The sequence below is a fragment of the Haliaeetus leucocephalus genome, unplaced genomic scaffold (assembly GCF_000737465.1).
Source record: "Haliaeetus leucocephalus isolate CR32 unplaced genomic scaffold, Haliaeetus_leucocephalus-4.0 Scaffold93, whole genome shotgun sequence".
In the NCBI taxonomy this organism is placed as follows: Eukaryota; Metazoa; Chordata; class Aves; order Accipitriformes; family Accipitridae; genus Haliaeetus; species Haliaeetus leucocephalus.
This window is the reverse complement of record NW_010972529.1, coordinates 272,321-296,573: the sequence shown is the minus strand read 5'-3', so window position 1 is coordinate 296,573 and position 24,253 is coordinate 272,321. Positions and strand designations below refer to the sequence as shown.

At 38.2% G+C, this 24,253-nt stretch overlaps 1 protein-coding gene across 1 annotated transcript in view; it reads right to left on the bottom strand.

Moving 5' to 3' along the window:
• The window catches only part of PAXBP1 (PAX3 and PAX7 binding protein 1), a 30,839-nt gene that overhangs the window by 4,152 nt on the left and 2,434 nt on the right, over positions 1-24,253 (bottom strand). Inside the window, exons 3-17 of the mRNA XM_010585326.1 lie at positions 24,135-24,249; positions 22,281-22,409; positions 20,471-20,647; positions 18,903-19,124; positions 18,176-18,279; positions 17,108-17,328; positions 15,963-16,152; positions 11,039-11,162; positions 8,656-8,755; positions 8,065-8,180; positions 5,463-5,662; positions 3,281-3,425; positions 2,411-2,532; positions 1,599-1,675; positions 1,269-1,335 (exon numbers count right to left, since the gene is read on the bottom strand). Of these exons, the coding sequence (XP_010583628.1) occupies positions 1,269-1,335; positions 1,599-1,675; positions 2,411-2,532; positions 3,281-3,425; positions 5,463-5,662; positions 8,065-8,180; positions 8,656-8,755; positions 11,039-11,162; positions 15,963-16,152; positions 17,108-17,328; positions 18,176-18,279; positions 18,903-19,124; positions 20,471-20,647; positions 22,281-22,409; positions 24,135-24,249 (2,109 nt within the window). The remainder of the gene's footprint in view (positions 1-1,268; positions 1,336-1,598; positions 1,676-2,410; positions 2,533-3,280; positions 3,426-5,462; positions 5,663-8,064; positions 8,181-8,655; positions 8,756-11,038; positions 11,163-15,962; positions 16,153-17,107; positions 17,329-18,175; positions 18,280-18,902; positions 19,125-20,470; positions 20,648-22,280; positions 22,410-24,134; positions 24,250-24,253) is intronic.

Here is a 24,253-nt window from a genome sequence, read left to right as displayed (position 1 = left end):
TCAAGCCAAGTGAGGCCTAGCATATGGCATACGGGCGCAAATTCACAGCCCCCTTATCAATGAAATCCCCAGCTATGCTGTCAGCGTACCCTTATTTCCAAGGCACAGTGACACAAGAAACACAGAAAGTGTCACAGGGGAGTGCCAGCTAAGCCAACTCTGCAGCTGTTTATTCCCCACTGGCACACGGCCTGCAGAGAAATTGCTGCCAGTCTTGTACAAATTAATACAGCCAGCAGTTTACTGTTAGGGCAGATCATCGTGAAATAGTAAACGAACACATGCCTCCCAGCTTCTACTTCTGCTTGTCTGTGATCCTATAACTGACTCACTAGCGCAAGAGATTGTATTTTTAATGCTTCCCTAAAATAAAACTGTGGTAACAGCATGCATACTTCTAAACTGCCCAGGCTCTGACAGGGCACTCAAAAGAGACACAAGCCCTAAATAAGAGATCTGTTTCACTTTTAACAACAGCATTTTAATAAGTGAGCTTTGTGCATTTTTTGCTCTAGACAGCATTTAGGAAGTTGACTTTTATTTCAAAGTGAAAAAATTCAGTGCCAAATATTTTAAGTAAATGAAGTGATTGCAAACCTATTCAGAATACAGTCTCTGCCACTGCTGCAATTTAAATAGAAAATTCCAGATAAGAGTTCTGTTTGCCTGATCATGGAGATCAGCAGTTCAATCAACATGGATCTCACACTTTACTTTCCTGTTTTGTTGGGAGTTAATTTTCTTCACAGCCTTTTATTGGAAATAAACTTACAGACCTTTGCAAACTATATTGCACATTCCACACACAGAGACTTTTTCTTTCACACTCTTTATAGTTTCAATTAAACTAAGATTACAAATGCTCTTATACTTCACAAATAGCAGTGAGCTTTCCAAAAGGGACCATGTTATTTTCATGAAGATTCTCATGCTATATATATATATAAAAAAATAGAAACCAAGCTCTCTCATTCCCACATAAGTGAAATAAAAGCAGCATGTTTTATTCTGACAAGCACAATTACATTAAAAAAACTGGGTTGAGTATGGTAAGTAAACCCACAACATACAAGTTAAAATGATGGTGCTTTCACTTGGCAGTCTTTTGAAGAGGGCACAGTGCATTACCAGAGACTAAGAATCATAATTTAGAGTTCTTTCAAATGAAGTTAAAGCAATTTCTATCTACAATTTTCCACAAATTTGAAGAGGATTTTATTGCCACACTGTCTAGACCAAAGATTTACAGGATGTATTTACTGACTTACCTTAACAGAGGACCAAAACTGACGTTGGAAAAACAAATACGGACCAGAGTTCTTGTTTTCTAAGATGCTGGAAAGTAAGAAATTTCTTTAATGAGCAACCAAGACCACCTCTGTCTGGAGTTTGCCGGCTTCCTCCTTCCCACACACAGTTCAGTTCTATAAATATTCCCTTCCATCCTGCTTGTCTTTGCTAAATCCTCACAGCATGATAACGAAAGATCTCCTCTATCCAGCCAGTGAACCATACTGAGAAAAAAACCCTGTTAACTACAGACAGAAGACACCAACTTGCCAACAACGGTCTAACACCACAGTTGAAAGAAAACTTACTTTTTTGGATATAAGGGCATGAATACATCATCATCTAGTGTTCTCCTCATTCTTAGCAACAATGCCTTTAAAAGCATCTGAAACAGATAAATTTATTTTTAAGTGTCCAAAGCATGGCTTAGTAGTTAACCACTCAGAAATTGATTTTCAAAGTAACAAAGACCATTTGTGACCCTAACAGTAAAAGGTATACATACTTAAGCACACATATAAAGTCTTAGAGAAGCCTATAATTAACAGAGCTGAAATCTGACACTTTCAAAAAAACCTGAAGGCAACGGAATTACTTTGTGGTTAAGCTTGGCTACACAATTAGCTTCTGTGAAGTCAGGGCTTTTCTGCTAACTTCCCCATACACATGCACTTTGGCCTATCACCCATTATTCTAAAGGCAATGCATACATTGCATTAGCTATGGCACCTGAACTCATGACATCGGTTCTTGTATTCATAGAAGATAAGTAAAACAATCAGATTTCCAGGCAATACATTTGAAAGGGTTACAAAGATCTAAAAAAGAAAAGCCTGACTATTTGTAGCTAACCCTTAAAGCAAAACTGCAGACCAACAAGTCTTAGTACATTTGGTATCTCTTTTTATCTCTAGCACCTATTTTGAGGAGACTTCACTGAGCTCCTCCTCCTAATTTATCACCATACTTGACTCTGCATAACAAGGCTGCAGAGCATCAAATAATTGCAAAATTCTCTTTCTTGCTCCTCACTAAGCATGCTGTGTTCTCCAATACAGCATATTAAAAATATACTCAAATTCCTTAACTTATGAAAGATACTTAAGAAAAAACAACTTACTTGTGTATTTTTGTTTTCTGCATTCACCACTGAAGGATATCCATCTACTAGTTTCTGTACAATTGCTACCATTCTAGACGTTTGTGTTGTAGAAAAAGGATCCCATATATTTTCAGAAATCACTGTAAGAGATTAAAGAATTACTCCACTTTGCAAATACTCAAATACAGGTAATAAGACAGTGTCGTGGTTTAACCCCAGCTAGCAACTAAGCACCACACAGCCGCTCACTCACTCCCCCCCTACCCAGTGGGATGAGGGAGAAAATCGGGAAAAGAAGTAAAACTCGTGGGTTGAGATAAGAACGGTTTAATAGAACAGAAAAGAAGAAACTAATAACGATAATACTAACAAAATGACAACAGTAATAATAAAAGGATTGGAATGTACAAATGATGCACAGTGCAATTACTCACCACCCACCGATCGACATCCAGCTACTCCCCGAGCAGCGATCCCCCACTCCCACTCCCCCCAGTTCCTATACTGGATGTGACATCACATGGTATGGAATACACCGTTGGCCAGTTTGGGTCAGCTGCCCTGGCTCTGTCCTGTGCCAACTTCTTGTGCCCCTCCAGCTTTCTTGCTGGCTGGGCATGAGAAGCTGAAAAATCCTTGAGTTTAGACTAAACACTACTTAGCAACAACTGAAAACATCAGTGTTATCAACATTCTTCCCATACGGAACCCAAAACATAACACTATACCAGCTACTAGGAAGACAATTAACTCTATCCCAGCTGAAATCAGTACAGATAGTCAGGCAATAATTCACAAAACAGTAAAATCTGAAAGCACAAACAAGCATCAACTTTCACACCTCCCTCTCTACCCCCATTTTCATTCTAAGTCTTTCTAAGACTGTACCTGTTAATTTAGGAAGAACAACTCTTTCTACAATGGTAGGCAACAGTGAAATATCAGCATCATCTTTCACTTGCTCCTGTTCTTCACAGCCATAAAACAGCAATGATTCAAACCACAACATAGTCTCAAAATCTCGACACTTGCCCTAATAAAAACAGAATTGAGGTTAGATTCTTAAACAGAGATTTAAAGTCAATACTTTAAAAAAAAAGAAGAAATAAAAACATTATATGTGCAAGTATGATACCTTCACAAAACAGAACAAAACTACTTTAAAACAGTCCACCAAGTGTGCTTAGCAGGCAGTGTACGTGGCAATTAAGTGCAGTAACAACTCAAAAATCTAGTCCTCTGTCTACGTGTCTGGGACTCATCTGCACTGGAAATAAATAAAAAAAAAGATATAGTGCCTCAAGACCAAACAGTCTCTTAATCTGGCACAAGGTTGGGCAAATTACTTCACCTGCTTTGGCTCCCCTACTTTTGAAGCAGTGATACTACTTCCTTCAGAAACGTAGGCAAGCCTGATTCCTGGAAGTGAAGAAAATGTTCTACCTCTTTGCCTGAACACTACTAAACATGCCATCACAGGTCATTGTAGTGTATATGAACAACCCAACCCAAGCAAAAGCTGAGAGAGGATGGGGAGCAAGGTCAATTTCCCACAAATCAGCCAAATGAACCAATTCACTCTACAACCACGCAATCACTAGCTCTAATGAAAGTGAAAACGGTAGAAGACTGCTTTTTTTGGCAGCTGTTGCCCTACAGATTTTAACTTCTAATTACACCTGAGCCAAATAAAAGCCCACAGATTAGGGTAAAAGTGAGAAGTATAGTTCATTTGTGCTGCATTATAAAATGATGCCTTCTGGATTAAACCCCTCTTTTTATGGATGCCTTATAATTTTTCTAACTTAACAAAATGCTGAACAGGACCAGTAACACAAAGTAGTGAAAACAGTTATGAGAATTCTGTACCATGTCTCCAACTAACTTGAGCTTTGTTTTGCCAGCCTGAGAACTCACATAGAAATAGAATGGGGTAAGGGAGAATGTACAAAAACAGTTTAAAATTTAATGAGGACACCTTTCATAGATTTTTCCCTTGTTATTCAAATTAAATACTGTGAATGCTTTCTGAAGAAGACTTGTGCCTCCCTTCCTCTGCAATCAGAGCAGAGGCAACAGAAGATCCCCTTCTACAAATATTCTCTTAGTAGTTAAGAAAAAAAACCACCTCTAAAAAAAGTAGAGATTCAGTCATTTGTGAGATAGGCTGACACATCTGCAGACAGTGCTGTAGATGAGCTAAGTTTTGAAAGGGAAGAAGACAAATCTGCCTTATTAGCCTAGTCTCCTAAAAAACCCCACAAACCCAAAATCAAACCAAGCTTATGCAATCGCACTCACTCCGTGCCTTGACCCACTCCCATTCCCCAGTAAAAGCCAATATGGCAGAAAAAAGTAAGTTCCTACCAGTAGTGTGAAAATAAGCACCTGACTGCAGCAGAAATACCTTATAAGAGCTTTCACTGGTAGGAAGAACAGAGTGGGAGTCAAAAGCTACCTGAGCTGTTTGTCCTGATGGCTATTCCTGTCAGCACACATATGCAGGCTGGACAATGAACATGTGCCAGGGATACTGGGCTGCAACAATGCTGTCCTGCTTTTCCCATGTTCCCTACCTAATAACTGGGCAATAAGTACTACGAGGAAGACTTAGAAATTGCCAGCCAGAGTTCTACAGGATATGAAGATATAGGCGAGAGAAAGAAAGATACATAGTGTAGAGACACAGGTTGCAAGTCAACATAAAAACAGGCTTCTTAGTTCCACTTCTGAAGAAACAACATCTCTAGAATCACAATTTTCTCTTAAGTATTTTAAAACTCAAATGTATTATTTAAGAAGCTGTTTGGCTTTTTGGTCTACACCACTCACTGAGAAGGTACTGTCATGTGTTGAATTGAACTCTGGCCTGCTGGGAACACAGAGGACAACAGTCCAGAAACTCCCCAGAAAAGCTTCACCCCAAAAGAAGTGCCCATTTTAAACTTCATGCCTAGGACATGCATTTATGAGAAGCACACATCAAAGGTGCAATTTACTTTGCTCTGCAGAGGTGTGAAAGAGCCGCTATATAGAAGCTTACATAGAAGTTGCTTGCAGAGGACCTTACCTCCAAAGGAGTCCAGATAAGCAGCTGAAGTCTGATTAAAGGGTTAAACAGCTTTGGTAAACAGAGGCCAATATAAGCATCCTTATAAGAAGCAAAGTACTTTGAGCGCCAAGCTTCAAACTGTGACTTAATACAATCAATTGAGTAAAAGCTTTCCAAAACATCTTCGAAAACTTTGCTGGATTCTTTCAATATACGATCTGGTGGGGGAGAAAGAGAGTAATAAGTTAATCACCTATTCCCTGTAATACCTCTTTCAAGATGGACTTTGATGCTCACTGGCATAAGCTAACTCCTATAAACAAAACCAAAAAACCATCACCTTTAAAAGTTCTGTTACTTCTGCCTCAAATATACAAAGCAATAAAAAAAATGAGTAGTCTCTGATATACTGTTTTATCACAGGTCTTGCTTTAAACATTTAATACAATGATTTTCAGTTACCAGACACTGGACTAGTGATATATTGGGCTCTATTCAGTGTGGATCTAACTTCACAGCTGGCCTTCCTCTACATGGGAGTTTAGAACAGCTGATCTCCAGGTCCCTTCCAACCCAAATTATTCTACAACTTTGCTCATCTAAGTGCAAGTACTGGAGGACATCTCAGATAAGCCAACTGAATCAGCACGTCAGACAGAGCAGGTCCTGGCAGACACCATGCTGAACATAACATGGCTGTTAGCACTGGGTAACCATTACAATCCCTTAGCACCTTCCTTACATTTTTTTAATATTTACAGTATCAGTATTCTACACAGTCCAAAACTTTTTCTCTATATATTATTTTCCCTTCATCTTTTCTACTTCCCAGGGTTAGTTTCATTTTAATCACTCATTTTTGCTGCAGCCACAGTTTTAAATATTCATTTACAGTAGTAACCTGTACACAACTAACATAACTAGTACACACAGCAGGTAGAGACAGGGCTGAGGGACATGAAATTATGTCACGTAAACACACTTTTTACAATAGGATCAAGAAGAGATGCTACAAATAAAGTCAGCAGGTCCAAAGTGCATTCCTCTGTTCCATATAGCTCACTGCTGATTCTGGACTACCATGAGAGCTATGAATGATAAAAAAAAAGAAGCTTTAGAAATGTTAAGCTTACTCAGAAACTGATGAAACTCCTACAGAAGGCTTTTGTACACATAAAAGTGCCAAATTACAAAGAGCAATTGAGCCACACTGAATTTTTAATCTAGATCATTTAACTTAGCAAAGTTAATTATAGTACCTAAAAAGCCTGAACAGTTGCTTTGTTTATCAGAGCGCTCTCTGCATCCACAATTTTGGTAAATCAGCCAGTGACTAAAGGTGTGGAAACTGCACTTCTGAAAGACCCAACTGCTGGACAGTTCATCTAATTGCCTTTTTAATCTATTCATACTTTGGGTCTCCACAACCACCTACAGCAATGACTTCGGCATTTTTATTACACTCTCTGTGGGAAGTGACTTGTTTACTTTAAACCTACCGTATCACTTCATTTCATGCCCACTAGCTCTGATACTGTGAAAAGTCAACATCGTTCTCCTAGCTGAAGAGTCCAAAACTGTTTAATCCCTCCTCACATACAACATAAGCAATTCTATACATGTGATCCTTGCTGCTCCCCTTCTCCACATTTCTTCTAATATGATTAAATTCTGCTTCATCAGAGAGAATAATTGTACTCAGGTTCAAAATGAAAAGGTAACAGGATAACTACAGTGATGTTCTACTTTCTTCGCTACTGGTTTCACAGTAATCACTGGAACTGTCTGCCTTTTAACTGCTACTATAAAAGATGATCATTCCATCAAACTAACCATACTTCCCCAAATGTCAGGCTTCTTGCATTTCTCCCAGTTAGAGGCATTAGCTTAACTTACAACCCCATTTATTGCATAATTAGGGTTATGCATAATAATGGTTACTTTGACCAAACCATCATAAAACTGCAGATGAATTTCAAATCAGGTCAGTACCACAAGATCTTTCTGCAATGTTTGCACTCAACATTGCTTTCTGTCATCTGCAAAGTTTGCCAGGCTGTAACAAGAGTCTACAAAACCTTTGTCATTGCATTTCTAGATGCTTATACAAAACTCCAGAAAATACTTCCTATCAAGCAAAAAAAAAAAAAAAAAAAAAAAAAAAAGTTTCTAAAGCACTCACTGAGGTTTTCAGAATTTCACATGTAAAACAAACAGTAGTAACCTGTACACAACTAACATAACTAGTACACACAGCAGGTAGAGACAGGGCTGAGGATTGTTACTACTAACAATTTGGAGAATGATAAACCACGTTACAAATTAGGAGGAAGACTTAGTATCCACTGAAAGTACAAAAGCTTATTGCTAGCCAGCAAAAGAATGTTTGAATTAAATAAAACGAATCTCACTGAGGATTGGGTATTTAGTTAGCTGCAAGCTGCACAACAGGTTGGTGAAAGGGACAGTTTCGGTCACACTGATGATCCACCAAGGAACAGTTCCTAAACTTTCTCCAAAATATGGTGAAACATATAGATAGGGCTGCATTTGGATAATTTTCTTTTTTTCTGCCAATTTTCTGTATTTTATTACATAAAGCTTCAGTAGCTTTTCTAACCTCGCTCCATGTTGAAGTTTGTAATATCCGTTGAAGTTTCCTCATCATCGCTGGAAAGGCCTTCAAGGTGATCTGCCATCTTCCCAGTTTGCTCTCTTGCTTGTCTACGACGAGCTCTGAAAAGGATCAGCAGTATAAACCAGCTATTACTTTCTTTTGAGTGTGCGTGTGTGTCGCCCCTCCCCCCCCCCGCAATGAACAGACCTGCCTAAGCTTGTCATAACTTTCAATGCAAGGAAATCCAGGTTGGAAAAAACTTTCACTATGTCACCACCTCAAACGTTCCACTACACTGCTGCCTCAAACAACGGAAGGAAGAGAAACCAGCAGAGACTATACAGATACAGAATGACTCTACTATGCTCTCTTTTAGAGATTTTACATCAGTATCATGTAATGATCCCTTGTTTTGTACACCTGTATGATAAGTTGGGATATATAAGGCTACCCCTGCCCAGCATACCAGCTTAAGTGTTTTCTTCCCTTTGCAGGAAAGGAGCAAACATTGCTACTTCTGTTAGTATGTTACACAGGACACTAACATACAGGCAGGCAAAGACTCCTAATGGACAAGAAATCTCAGTACTCTACCTTCTAGCCTCTCTTTCTGCAGTCCGACGCTTTACTTGTTCTTGATAGATCACTCTGTCTCGTCCAAAAGATTCAAGATTTGGTGCCATCAGTGCTTTATCTGTAAAATTACATTGACGAAAATTAAAATGCTTATCTACGATTATATAAATGTGTTGTAGGCAGTTTCATAAGAGCCTTTTACCTACTTTAAACTAAGTGTAATTTGAAGTAGAAAGTTGAAGTTTTCAAAAAGATGCACCCAGAAGCCCGAATTCACAAGTGTAGAGGTTAAAAGAGGAAGTAGTGGAGTTTGGAAAAATCTCCACTTAAATGTCAAATAGTTTTCACCATACTTCACTCTTGTCCCTCTCACAACAGTGCCCAACTATATAGAAGTCAACAGTTTTAACAGAAATTGCTTAAATTGAATGTTCCAAGACAAAAAGTGCTCCTTAAACAAACACGTTCCCTGTGTACCTTTTGAAAAGAAAATGAACAAAAAGAAAGACAGAGAAAAGTGACTGGAGCGGGAATATATGATATTTCAGAGTTCTAGTCATAGTGTTTTCTCAGTTCATATACTTCAGATTGCCTAAAGTTTAAAACACATCAAAACCTACATGAAGATAAACCATCCTCCCTCCTCTTTTTAAGCTGCAATTCATTATAGATGTTTCTGGTTATAGAAAACACCACAGCTAAACAGTGAAGCTGATCAGCAACCAGCAGGCGGACCCAAGAGTGCTTCCAGTTCATCCTTTTCAGGTAAATTTTTAAAATTGGACTGAATGTTAGCCAGTGGTCAAGTCCACCCACTAAAATATAAACATCAAAATTTAAACAAAAGCCTACCCAAATTTCAAGAGTAAATTTACTTGTTCTAATTAAATCTATTTACAAATCTATCATTAAGAATATTAATGCTGATCTATCCAAAATCTACACCAGAAGAGCCTTAACATACAGATGAAGCCATCATTTGTCCAATTTTTTAAAATGTTATCGAAGCTGAGCTACTTGTCTTTACACAGAAGTATAGCAAAAGTTGGCAGACAAACTTAAATTCACTTCTAGGCCTTTCGTGTTCTGACACTGTATGAAGAAAAGCAGATCATCTATGACTGCAACACACATCAAATCAAAGGCTGGCATCAATTCCTAGTTTCTGTGATAATTTGAGAGACAGAACTGGACTATTTCTAGACACAGTGAAATTCATTCTCAAGACTTCCAGATACTAAATAAGATCTCTCTTTAAAACCCAGCCCTGACAATGACAGCTATTCCCATCTGTCCTGGTTTTGGCTAGGATAGTTAATTTTCTTCCTAGTAGCTGGTATAGTGTTATATTTTGGATTTAGTATGGGAATAATGTTGATAACACACTGATGTTTTCGGTTGCTGCTAAGTAGGGCTCCAAATAAAAGTCGTAAAGGGAATATGTACGCTAACCTCTCCATAAAAGGGTGACCAACTCCGATGCCCTAACACTTTATCACCCTCAGTAAGTTCCATCGAATGGTATTAACAAAATTTCATCTCTGGACACACTGTGACAGAATAGGAGATGGCTTTTATTATAGGATTTTAGGTCAGCAATAGGATGGACAAGAAAGCCATTTTTAAAAATGGGAAGCTCTCCAAAGCAGAAGACGATTACTATTAATATGATATTTTACCTGTCGTTTAACATGCTGAATAAGATCTCCTCCAAGGAACATGTATATCCACCCAAGTTAACATCTATACTTTTATAGAGTTTTACGTATTGAAGAGTAAACACCACAAGAAAACTCCTCAGTAAGAATCCCCCATCCACAAAGTAAGCAGGTATTTTAACTGGCTAATTTTAAGCTGCATTTCATATAGGGTCACTTTGTATTAGCCTGATTTTTAACAACAGCACCAATCTCTTCCGGTTCTTTAGCTTTACCAGTTAAGTGTCTGAAACGAAATATTTACGCTGCCTATAAAATAGAGCATTAGACAGAAGTCAACTCTAGCCCAGTGCTTCATGGCTTTGTACAGAGTTAACTGTAAGCATTACAGGGAATTTATATATTCAAGGAGGTTAAAAAAAAAAAAAAGTCCTGACATAAGAGAAAAATCAGGAGTCACATGCTACCACTACTACCACTGCCACCACGCATACATTTTCAGTGCTAGGAAAGAGAAAATATAGTTAAGAGCAATAGAAAGGAGAGATGAAGTCAGAGTTAGAGTGGCTTTGAGTTTAAAACAAAACAGATTAGAGAACTTTTATCTAAACTTGCTTCTACCTATCTCAAGAGTAAGGATAAACTTTAAGACAGTCATACTTTAAACATTTACATTTAAATTAAGCCATACTAAGTAAACAAGGTTGTTTAATGAATAATAAAAACCTTCAAGATGGACTGACTTGAATGGCTTGAAAACTCCGAAGATTCATCTTTAATATCATCTTGTCGTCTTTGGACAAGGCGGGAAGCTCGCTGTTTGTACAGCTGGTGCATTGCGGATTCAAGTTCATTAATCAGAGGCACCTGTAAAAATACAACACACTACGTAATATCAAATTCTTCAGGTGCTTGGTTTCTGGGGTACCATACTATTCCGAAGCATAATGCTGTCATTGTACTTATAGCAGCACAAACTGTTTCCTTTTACTCATCTGTATCATTTGGACCAGTAAATATTTCAACATGAAGAAAATGCATGCATTTAACAACGTTGACAGCTTTCAACCGCAGCAATAACATTCTGAAAGTAACTTCTGTTGATTGAATGTGCCTACACAGCAAGACAACCATATTAGAGTGTGAAATGTTATTTCAAGTACTCGTTTTCTCTACCAAGTGCATTACACATTGTGTTACAGTGCTTACAATTCTCAGACCTCATTGTTTCCACTCTCTCTTTAAACAAGAATGTAGTTGTATTCTACACTTTAATGAGAAAATAACCTGAGTTTATACAGTGAAAAAACAAAGCATGACTTTAACTTCCTGAAGCCAGCAGGTATCGTTTTGCCGTAACTCTTATTAGCATATGCTGAAATATTATTACTGAAATGCAATAAAACACTGCATATGCATGTTACGCCAACAGATACTTCAAATCAGTAAAATGTCACCCTAGCCAATCACTAAGATTGTACAATTTTTGAGTTATGCATTAAGTATAACCTTTGAATGATACAGACTTAAATCGGCTCAGACCTGCCACTTTTTTTTTTTTTAAGTGGACTAAATTTCAGTAGGAATTGTAACAAAAATAGATGATAACAACTAGGAATTTCCTGACATTAAATAGCAGATTCACTGCTCACTTTTGCAAAAATTCATTTCCTGGGACAAGTTAAAATTAGATTATTATAAATATTCAAATGCAAACCAGAAGTCTTCTCGATCTCTTAATTTGGAAAGGCAAGTCCTTTTGGTATGAACACTTAAGCTATGTCCTCCTTACCTCCGAGACTTATGCTTAGTCCACAGTCTTCCAGCCTTTTAGCTCAAATATTTCACTGCTGCCTACCATCCAGGATTAAGTTTTTTTCAAAACAAAAGATAAAATCAGAAATTGTTTCCTGATGTAATTTAGAACATGACTCAGCAGCTATTAAAGAACCTCCTCCAGTAAAATATAGGATTATGAGATTATAGCTACAGGGCCATTTCAGCTATCTGAAAATGACACACATCAGAGGAGATATTAAGCGGAAAGAAGTATTAGCTCTTTGTGGTATAAACTGGGCTACAGGGATTAAAATGAAAGCAACTCTGCACCAACTCAAGATACGTACAACTTTCTTTTGGAGAAAGCAGAGCAGAGAGAAATAGGAGGAGGGTATATCCCAGTGTTGGAAGTGCATATCTGGAATTTAAGACAACTTTGAGAAGAGAAATAATAATTTAAAAAATACTAGTTTTCCTGCAGTCCACCATAGAAAATATAGCTTTTTCTCTTAAGTGTGTAAAGGGAATTCTAAAATGAAAAGTTAAATGAAAATTTTTCAAAGCATCCCTAGAGGTTCTTTCTGTAATTGCCTCAGGATTAAAAAAACCCAGCTATGTATTCAGATATATGAATCCACTCAAAATATTTCCCATTCAAATCCAAGAGACTTAGAAGCCATTATTCTTCTATAATCAATAGCATGGTTGATGAGTGACTGACAATTTCACTAACTACTAGAAAGTTACAGCCCTCATTCACTGTGTTTTGTTTAGTCAATACCTTAAATTCAGTGTTTCGGGGTTTTTTTTCTTCACTTTCACTGTAAACAGTGTAAGGGGAAAAGCGGAAAGCTTTCTGAACATTTACATGACAAGGATCATTTTAACCTACGGTCCCTCTCTCTGACACACAGTGCGTTTTGGTAATTTGCTTTTGCAGGTAAAATAACAGTTCATCTAACTGTGCTGTCAAAGATATGCTTTCTGTATCCTTTGCATATTCCTACATTCAAAATGTAAAGACACCATTACCATTTTCTAGCCTTCTCAGAAAGCATAATTTTGACAGTAATTACTTGTGAAGGAAGTCATGCAAGCATCTTCTGCTTCACTGGTTTTATCATTTATGGGGGGGGAAAAAAAATCCTAGAGGATTTGACATTTCTATTGCTTGTTTCTAAAATTTGCATAATAGCTGCCTCATTATACTCTCCACCGCACCTTATCAATGAGCAAAGTGTTTCTAACATCCAGAATCTCTTCAAAACAGAATACAAACAAAATGGTTTTGCTTGGTTGGGGGTCACAAAGGGTTGAGCATGGTGAATGGGTGCAGAAATAAGATGGTGGGGGGAAAAAAGTTAACTTATGATGATGTTTTTTGTTCTCCAAAACTAAGTCAATAGACACACAAGAAAACTCTACAGGAATGGACTCTTTTGGAGTGGACAAGTATATTGTGAACCCATTAGTGCTTCTTCAGCAAACCACTTTCTCATTCAGATCAGTACCAATGTGAATTTGGCTAATAACCATGACTAGTCCTAATAAAATAAAGAATCAAAGCATCATATTTGGAAGGATAGGGAGGGACCTAGCTTCATACATATTTAGGATATGTGTTCATATATATATGTGTATATATATACACACATACATACACACAAAATATTGCTATTACACATATAGATACACATTTTATATGCTTAAGTATACTATAATCATAACAACTATGTACATTATATATTATGAACACACACACAGTTTAAACAAAGTAGTCGGGGCCACAGGTTCTACAAAAAAGCTGAAGGTAATTTATCTTGACACTCAAAAGATAAGAAGAATTTACTGTCCTGCTGCATTTCATGATTTCATTTAAATAAAAACTGATACTGATTTTACTACTTTATTTTGTCCCCTCCCCCCACCTCCTTTTTAGAAAACGTTGTGGTGTCCTGTGGGCTACGGTTTTTTAATTTGATAGTACTTTTGTCATGCTGAAAGCATTGAATTCCAAAACAGATTATCTGGCCAAAGAACTGAGGAATATATAGGACATCATAATAAATTAAATGCTCCTCTTAAACTGACAACATCACTTCCTAATTTTGCAAGTCACTGTACATACAGGTGCTGCAGCAGCCTCCAACTGAAAACAGCGAAACTCTGTGAATGTCCCTAAGAAGCATGAGATGATAAAAAACACATCTTAAAAGTTCAATGGGCTGGCATGGCAGATGGGGTATGGGGAGGGTGGGAAGGGAGAGGAAGGTATCCAGGTGTAGAATTCTCAAAAGACCAACTACCAGGAAAGCAAAGGTATATTGTAAGAATGCAACTTTAACAAGCCTGTCTGTTAAATTATCAGCAGCTAATTTGCTGTATAATGGCTGGAATTGATTATTTACTAGTATAGTTAGATAGGTCAATAACCTTCCTATAAACTGAACTGGAATGGTTACTCACTTAACAGTAAGTTTTCCTGGTTTATAGAAAATCTGGGAGACTAAAAGGCTTGGTTTATACTCAGAATTATGCATTCTAAAACAATTTGTTTAAAGAAAATATTTGAACAAGACAGCATGGACTATCAGACAGGACCTCCAGATATGGCTTACAGTAATCGCAAAATAAATTTAATAGGAGGTCTTTAGAAAGCAAATGCTGAATAGAGAATCAGGTATTTAACTTGTCTTCTGAAATACAAATTTATTTCAGAGAAAGAATATAAAAAGTTATCCTTAAGTAGGAGTTTAGGCATCTGGGCAACCAGCACTGACAGCTGCAAAGGAAAGTACCTTTACTACACCTCAACAGCTAATGTCAGTACAGACTCAGGAATACTGTTTCTTCAGTGAACAGTATCTATTGTAACTGATCAATAGCTGGGTGAATTAACTGGTCCACATTTCCTGAGTTTGTTCATGACATAGATATTCTTCAGCTTACTGGACTGAAGATGGGACTCTCCCAATACCACTAGCGCTGGACAATTAATGTCTAACCGATTAGCAGCCAGAATGCTTTTGTATTCCTCTCCCATACCTAACAAGCTAGGTAAGCAGTAGCTTCAACTACTCAAGTAATTCTGATAGCTAACTTATTAAGAAGATACTCTCCTATTGTATTCAAGTCAGAAGACAATTAAGAAATAGCCTATATCCTGCTAACTGAATTTTACAGCTCCTCTGTGTATTTTACATATATATATATAAATATATATATATATTCCAGAGCTCCTGTTATATTTACAACAAAGTAAAGTAATTAAAGCATAATGAATAACATAGGAAAGAAAGGCTAAGTTTTCAAGTTAGACATATACAAAAGTATCACACTACACGAAAAAAGTATATTTGTAACTTTGGGTGTGTTCAGACAGCTACACTAGTTTTAAAACTTTTCTTCTTCAGACACTAGAGCAATACCGAGTATGTGAAACTGCCTGGCAGGAGGAAGTTCAGTAACACACAAAATACAAGTCTTTGTTACGGTGTTCATAAAGCATTCCAGAAACCAGCAATGTTGTAATTCAGCCCTTATTTTTGTTAACCTGATAGCCAACACAAGTAAAAAGCAGCATTTGAGTAAAGTTGAAATGCCGGAATATCTACCAAAATCCTAAAGACATATAATCTAAAAGTGTTTCTAGGCAATCTAAAGTCAGTGATCTCTTACACTGTGAAAGAGAGGTTTCTGATAACCAACTTAGCATGATGAAAAGTTATCTCTTCAACCCTCGAATAACCAAACCTTTAGAAGAATATGTTCTCAGGGGACTTTTTTCGAAAACAGAGGGAGCTGTGGAGCTGTGGTGTTTGGCATGTACTAAAAGTCCTTTTTTTTTTTTTTTTTTTTTTAAAAAGATGAATGTTTTTGCATCCTTACCTTTTCACTGAAACACTCAAGCAAGTCTTGGACATACCCTCGCATTTCTTGCAAAAACTTATACTGTTCACCAATACCCCCAGAAGACCCTTCTAATCTTTCAATTGCCTTGGTAGAATCCTCTCGGCTTTGCTGATGTTTCTCATATTGCTGCCGATTAGCTTTGTGCAATTCTTTCATAGAGTCCAACCTGAAGGGCAACGGATAAATAGCAAATTTACATCCAAAAGTCTGTATATTTCAGACCGTTGAGATATTAAACAGACAGTGCAAGTACCAAGTCTATATATGGGAAATACTGCAAAGACATATTCTCTAACTTTCATTTGTCACTTTCTTCCCCTCTCTACATAAATAGCAAGGCTAAAGGTTTAAATTAATTGCTAGACTATGCTGAGTGCATTGCACTGCCCACTCCCACAATTTTTACAGGAGTTGATAGCACTTATAATAGTGCAAGGCTGGCCCTGAAAGAAAACTGGAAGGAAAGGTTTTGGCAGGGGGATGGTGATGGTGAGAACTATAGCTTATACAAAGCAGTCTTACTCCTCTACTAACTTGATTCACTGTCAAAGGCTGTAACACTACAAGGAGCATACAAACCAATACTGAGGACATGTAAAGTGCAAGTTATTCATTACAAATGATTTCTCACTGCAATTGGGTTGTTCATTCAGTAGGACCTTTTGTGTACCTGACAAGCAGATTATAGTGTTTAAACCAAAAAAACCCTGTATACACTAAAATTTAAATTCTTTATCTCCTGAAGGGGAAAAATCTGATTCACAGTTTAAAAGAATGCAACTTGACAAGCTAAACACCTCGCTGGCCTTTCAATTCTTGACTATAAGACTGTGCAGTGTCCAGAAGATGCAACTCAGACCTGTCTTCAACAAGATCAATGGCCTCATATTTAAAGCTTCACTTCCAGAGAAGCAATCCAAGGAGATTTTCGAACAAAGTGTCAATGTCATCTTCACTTTGAGCTTTTTTTGTTTGCCTTTTTATTTTTTTTTTTTAAATGGATGTGCCAGTCAGTACTTCTCCAGCGATGAAACTCTGTTTGCTCACCGAGACTAAAAGACGCCTGAGGAACAGAAAGCTAGGGGACAGGTCTTTAAGTCTAAAAAGAGGGTCTGTCCTACCTGTCTTTAAGCTGTTTCTTTACCAAATCAATAGTAACAGGAGTCATCTCATTACTGGGAGTTTTGAAAGGAACTGTATTATCTGTTTTTTGAGACTTGGTTTCCGATGATCCATATGCAGCGTAAGTGTATGGAATGCCATATGATGAACCATAAGACAGTGTCTGGTAAGTGTTCTGGTAGTACAGATTATTCACTTCAGCAGGCTGACTTGGTTGAACCTAATGGAAGAGGAAATGCAATTGTACTATATTAGACTTTCAAGAAAGGAAAAACTTCTTTTCTTTCACATCTCAAATGTTATAAAGTGAAAAATGTAAGCAGGTACATTTACAAAATGTACTTATCAAGTGGGTTTAAGTGTAGAACTTGCAACACCTAAGGTGGAAGAAACAAATTCCCTCAGAAGCACCTTCTTAAATGGACAAATTCTTAGTATCATTATAATTATAAATATTTATACTTATAACAAGTTATTACGTGACAATTTTAACCAGCCTGTAACTCCTACAATAACCAAGTGTTTGGGACTATATTAAATTTTGCTAAGACTATTTAACAGAATGACATAGGTTCTTAGAGTCAGTGTGTTTGGTTGTGATTTTGCTGAAATGTGTTTAAAAAACCAACTACTCTCTTCAGCCCAGCAGCAACTTCATTATGAATGCACAGGTAACATATGGTACAACCTGCTACAAATTCCAACTCTACACTGCACTAGAAGATACAGAAACAACAAAGAAACACACACTGCACATAGACTATACAAACCTAATGATAAAGAAGAAGAGAGGTCTCTTCAAAGTGTCATTATCCTAGCTCTGTTTTAAGTTGCAAATAAATGCCGGTTAACAGCACCATAATCAGTATTTACCCAGAACAGAGAGTAATGAAACTGATACCACTGGATACTTAAAATCTGACCTCTCATTTCTCTTTAAAGAATATCAGAAGTTGCACACTAAATTTCTCAGATGAAACAGCCTTCTGTAAACTACTCAAGTTTGTAATGGATTTAGCCAATATATGCAGAAACAAACCAAAAAGAGTTCACAACTAAATACATGCCTGAGGTATGTTGATTCCTTTCCGTATCTGTTCTTGCTCCCATCTACTGAGTTCTTCATCTTGCTCCCCTGCCACCAGTGCTTCATCATCACTTCCCTCAATACCTTAACACAAGTAAAACAGATCGGTAACAAAAAGGAGAAGATAATGTATTCAAAGTAAGGGCCATGAGTTCAAAAACCTGAGAGACCATGCTTCAGTGGGAACATCTCAGTGCATCCTCCTTTCCTCTTCATAAGGAATTAAGGATGCTAGCTTGTGAATTATTATCACAGAGGTTCCACTTAAAAAATCCAATGGGTAAATTTGCAATTAATTGCTGGTAAAACCCTGTAATGTTAAAATCCTATATATCTTACTAATTCTCCTTTTCCAAGAGGTTATTTTACCTGCTTATCAGCAAGAAGAATGCGAAATCAAAGAACTAATGTTTTTCCTTTTCACAACTCTATACTTCCTAAAAAACAAAGTACAAGAACAACACTAATTGAACCTTAGTGTAAGTCTCTACCAGCTTCAGTAGAGTTGTGTGCTTCTAAGCACAGGAACATAGTTTGTGGTCAAAATTTTACACAGACTCCATTATGCAGTACTTTTCCTTCGAAATGGAATACAACTCCAGATTCACGCCTGTTTGAAAAACATGTTATTTAAAAATGTTGAATGGGAGCACTTGCAGTGAAAACAGTGCGAACGTTTATCAGCTGTCCTTCTAAAAAGGTTTTACCTATTTCCTCAGCAATCTTTTGCCTTTGGGATTTTTCCTTCACTGTAAAAACTATTCTCCTCTTCTCGTCATCATCTTCATCATCACTGGCATCATTTTCATCTTCTCGAACAAGGCGGCCTTTACCTGGTTCACTGTCAACGGGGGTAAAGTCTCCAAGTTCACGAGCCATTTGACGCTTTTTCCTAGCGGCATGAATAAAAGCAGCATCTGGAATTTCTCCTAGAGATAGATGTTTGCACCGTTAAACAACCACTGCAACAAAACAGGTATTACGACTTCTTATTACTCATCTCTGCCGCCCTACCAAATCATCTTTGTGAACAGAAAAAAAATGTGAGAGGAAAAAAATCCAGAAACAGAAACATTTGCAAGCAACTTATAAGCTGCACATGCAAACTTTCTGACCAGAAACCCTCAAAGCTGAGATCTTTCCCAAAAAGTCTGGCTCTGCTTCCAGCAGCTCATGTACTGTAAGAGGAGGAGCCTGATGTTCCTATGGGAAATATTCCTAAAGAAACAGCAGCCCTTTACAGGAGCTGACTATTGCAAAAGGAGGAAGAAAGCAAGGTTCTTGACTGTATCACTTCCTGTCCTGATGTTGCTCGCAACTCTTCTTATTTTGGGGGAGCAAAAAACATCGGCCGTTTCAAAAGATGACGACAGCTCAGTGATTAAGAGGACACCAAACTGGACAAAGCTAATATGAGAAGACTGTACAATCGAGGGGAAACACGAAAAGCAGATCTAATTAAAAAATCTAAAATTCCTAACACAAAATTAATGCAACTTACAAAACCTCATATAAAGAATGGTCCCCCAAAATAAATTTTTTGAAACATGAACAATTTTTACCACTACTTTGATTAGGCATGCACGAAAGGTTAAATTTCAGATTCTCTTTATACTTGACATGAGATACTCTATTCAAGCCAGCAATATCTTTACAGATGCAATAACATACATATTGCAATACTTTGCAAATACCCCTAAGAGAAAAAAATGATTTGGGAGTCAACTAGGAAATTCTTTTTCCCTTGAAATATGGCCAAGTCTGTGGACCCAGGACATCTGTCTTCTATTTGGGGAGCAGGCAATCAAGTGTTAGCTAACAATTAGTAAATTAGTTTCAAAAATACTTTCTCAGACCGATTTCTTTGGCCTCAGGGCCTGACTATAACCTCATTAGACAAAATGAGATAGGAAAACATTTGAGACACCTTGCACACCAGTAACTGAGACATTCAAACCAAAGACAGAATTTTAAGTGAAAGCAGTTAAAGTTCATGTTAAGTCACCTATTCCAAACCTAGATTTTCTTACAGTTGTCATCACTTTGAGAGACAAATTCCTGCTTTCAACTGATATCAAGATGGAAGCATTCTGTAGTAAAGCATTGTCTCTCATAAGGCTTGTAAAATTGAACAGCTTTGGAAAATAGCAGTTTCCTGAATTCTCAGATGCTGGATATATTGCTGGAAAATATTTCCTAATCTCTCAAATGCATTACTCTGCTGTAAATGCTGGCTAAACCATTTGTTAACATATCAGACATTACAATAACGAACCTGGGCGGAGAACATTCAGTGATGACAGAGCACTTGAAAAAGCCCCACCAGCTTTTGGTTTTTCTTCTTCCTTCTCACTTTCAACTTCCATTTCTTCTTCACCATGCTCACTGTTTGCAGTTCCATCTTCTTGGCCTATATCCTTAAGCTGTCCTGTCTTTTCTAGCGGTGGTTCGACTGGTAAGACAACAAAGCCCATGTTTTACTCTTTTTATAAAGATCACTTGGAAGTATTTTTTTAAGGTCTAAAAACCAAAAGTAAAAATCAAATGAAAATGTTAAATGATAATTTTATTTTGATATCTAGTGAAATACACCTTCTTAATTGTGATTAAGTCACTGACATCCTCTCAAAATAAAATTTGACAAAGCAGACAGCCCAACAACCACTAAAAATTCTACACATGGCCAAGTATTAAAAAAGTGAGGGAACTCAGTAATTAAGATCATGTGCACAATCTTCACATAGCCTCTTATGTATGTAATTAGAAAGCACCGCCTGTCTTACACCAAATCTTTCCACAAGAACAGACTCATTTCAAAAGAACCCCTTCACTTTCCTCTTGGGCTGGGTGCAACATTACCCTACATTAGGTGGGTAACATATAGATACAGGCAGCAGGTACAAGTATTATGTAAGAAAATGCATGTTAAATCCAGTTACCCAATCCAAGCTGCACATATCTGAGTTTTTAGACTTTAACATTTGTTTAAAGAATCCAGACTACTGACTCAGTAGCAGCCATGAGGTCTTTGCACCATAACCAAACCAACTACAGAGACTGAAAAACAGACAAACAGAAAATGAGCACACACTAGCCATGTGCAAAATGCAATTTTTTAAGGATCTTTGTGACAGAAGCAAGAATTAAGATCCAGGTTTCCACAGATTCCCTGAACATTAGCCACAAAAATGATAACTTCTGGTTTTGCTCATGCTCCATACCACTGCATAGGCAACTTAAAAGATTCTACTAAGAAAGAATCTTTAAGATTTTTAAAAGACTAATTTAATTAACTTAAAAAAGGGTAATCTTCTCCATGGGACCATGTTCAACTCTCATATGCTCCAGCTATACCATTGCAATCTTTAGATCATAAGCCTCTCGGCTTGTATTCATAGCATTGTAGCTTATTACTCTACATAAAAACTTAAGTGGAAAAGGAATCATTATGCTTTACCAGTGAGCTTCCCAAAAACCAATAGCAGAAGTACAATGAAATTGAAATCCCAGGCTCTATTCTAAGCTCTGGAGGACCGTACATTGCTAAAAGATCCTTCTGCTCCAACACTTTCATCCTGTCATCTTAATCATCAAGTCTACTCTAAGGTCCAAGTCCTGAAACAGGCAGCTGTTGAATAATTTACTTAATAACAAAGAACACCACTCTGCTCACCCCACAATCTTCCTTTTCGAAAAGATGCGTTACAAGGACACATCTTGTCATATAGGCACCAGACACCCTTCTAAACTAATTTAATTCCTTCCTAATTCAATTGGAAGAAACTCATCTGACATAAACAGGGCTGAAATACAGAAACTACTGAGGTCTACTGACAACTGTATACATAGCTGAGAAGTTTCATCCTTCTACATTCATTTCCACATGAGAGAGAATCAGAGAACTCTCTACCAGCTTCAGAACAGCATTTGTAAGGTTCAAATGAACACATTTAATGTGCGCTTTAGTTCAGTTCTAAATGCTAAATTCTCTAAAAAGACTAGCAATTCATCTTGAAAACAAGCAATTTGTATTTACAATACTTAATCTTTTCCATTACAAAAGTTACTGTTAGTTTTGCAGTTACCATCTGTTGGAGAATTGACCTCTGTTCTAACTTTTGATTTTTCAAGATCTTCTTTGTATTCTTTCTTCAGTTGTTTTACAATCTTTTTGCTGTAACTTGATTTCTTCACTTTAAAAACCTCTTCAGTTTCTTTAAAAGAAAAGTTGGAAAATATTACATTAGACCTGCCAAGAAGTATACTTACTTATTAAACCTCTTAATTTTGTACCTAGAACTTAATAAATGCCACTAACACCGTAATTTAATATGACTTTACATTTGCACTATTGCAACAAAACCAGTCCCATATCCTTTCATGTGTAGTCAGGTCTACCTCCTCTTCTTGCGGTCATTTTCAAGGGTATTCATCCCGCTCACAGCACAGTCACAGAAATGCAAGGCAGAAGTTACACAGAAGTGTACACACATGGCCTGCTTTCATCTGACTGTAGTAATCTTTTTCTAAAAAAACAAACAAACAAAAAACCCCAGCTGATCCTTCACTGTGACCATGAATTTGGAAGAAAACAACATGAAGCCCCAACATTTTGGGTCAACAGTCTTTTCACAGCCACGTATATACACAACTCATGAGTAAGGGAACGGCTGGTTTCGGTTGTACTGCTAGTTCAAATGCCTGCAGCACTACAACCTACACCAAAAGGTATGCAATAAGTTAAAGAACTAAATTGCACAGAAAAAAATGGAAGCTTGATGTAGGAAATCCACAAGTGTTTGGTTGGGTTTTTTTAAGTCTATATTGTAATTCCATGTTTCCAGTATTTCTGCCAAGATTTCAAATCACTAGTCTTAGAATCCAAGTTCCAGTGATTACAAGATAATTCCTTCTAAGAAAACTCAAAATGCATACTAAGTCTCCTGCTGACAAAAGGTATCATAAAAATAAGCTCCTCATTTTATTCACCCTGAACTTGTGGGATGCAACAAACTCTGGAGTTTGAGGAGTGTTTTTTGATAGTTTTTTGAACATTTTAAATACATAACTATTATCCGTAATCAGATTATCTGAGTGTTAATGGACCGACTCATGAGTGCAATACCTGCTGGAATCAGCAGAATTATTAGCTGAAGCACTGTACAAACACAATTATGCTATTTCTCCAAAAGCTGAAAAGCGTCCAGAAACCGCTCAACTACTTTTTCCACTATTTGTGAAGGTTAATCTAATAAATCTTGTGGATGGCTAGATGAACTAACTCTGCAACAGAACACCAGTGGCTTCACACGGGAGTTTGCTAGGACAGCAGGCAGTCCGACGTGACCTGTGAACACGTCACATCGGATGAAAACAAACTCAACACAAAGCCACGGGAAAGATGCCCCTCAACCTGCTGGGCCTAGTACCTGCTACTGCACAAACCCAGGCCAGGCTAAAGCCCGCACCGTGACCGGCAAGCCACCCAGCTGCAGCGAGCGCAACACGGGGGCAGCAGTCGGGCACCAGCAATACAGAAGCAGAGGCAATCAACCCCCCAAACCGGAATTAAACCCGCGGGACATCACCCCGGTGCTGGGAGCACGCTGGCCCCGCAGGAGCCGGGTCGGGCCCGGGGCCGAAGCGGCTGCCGATGGGACGCTCCCCGCCCGTGCACCCCTGGCGCCCCGCACCGCGCCCCCAGGGCTCTCCCCCTCTCGTCCGACCCCTCGTCAGCCCCACGTCACGCGGGCCAACCCGACCGCCTTAACGAACACACAGAACAAGGGTCCCGGCTCTCCTGGGGGACGAGGGGTGCGCAGACGACGGGCGGAGGCCCGGCGCGGGCTGACCCGCTCCGGCTCCCTTCCACCCCCGCAGGCAGCGAGCCAAAGGCCGCGCGGCCCCGGTGCCCGCCGGCGGGCAGTCCCCCGCCTCACCCTCCTCCTCGTCCTGGAAGCTGAGCAGGCTGGCCCGCGGCACTTCTTTGTTCTCCCGCGGCCGCTTCTTCTCTTTGGGGCGCCCGGCGCCCGGCAGCCCGTTGCCCTGCTGCTGCTGC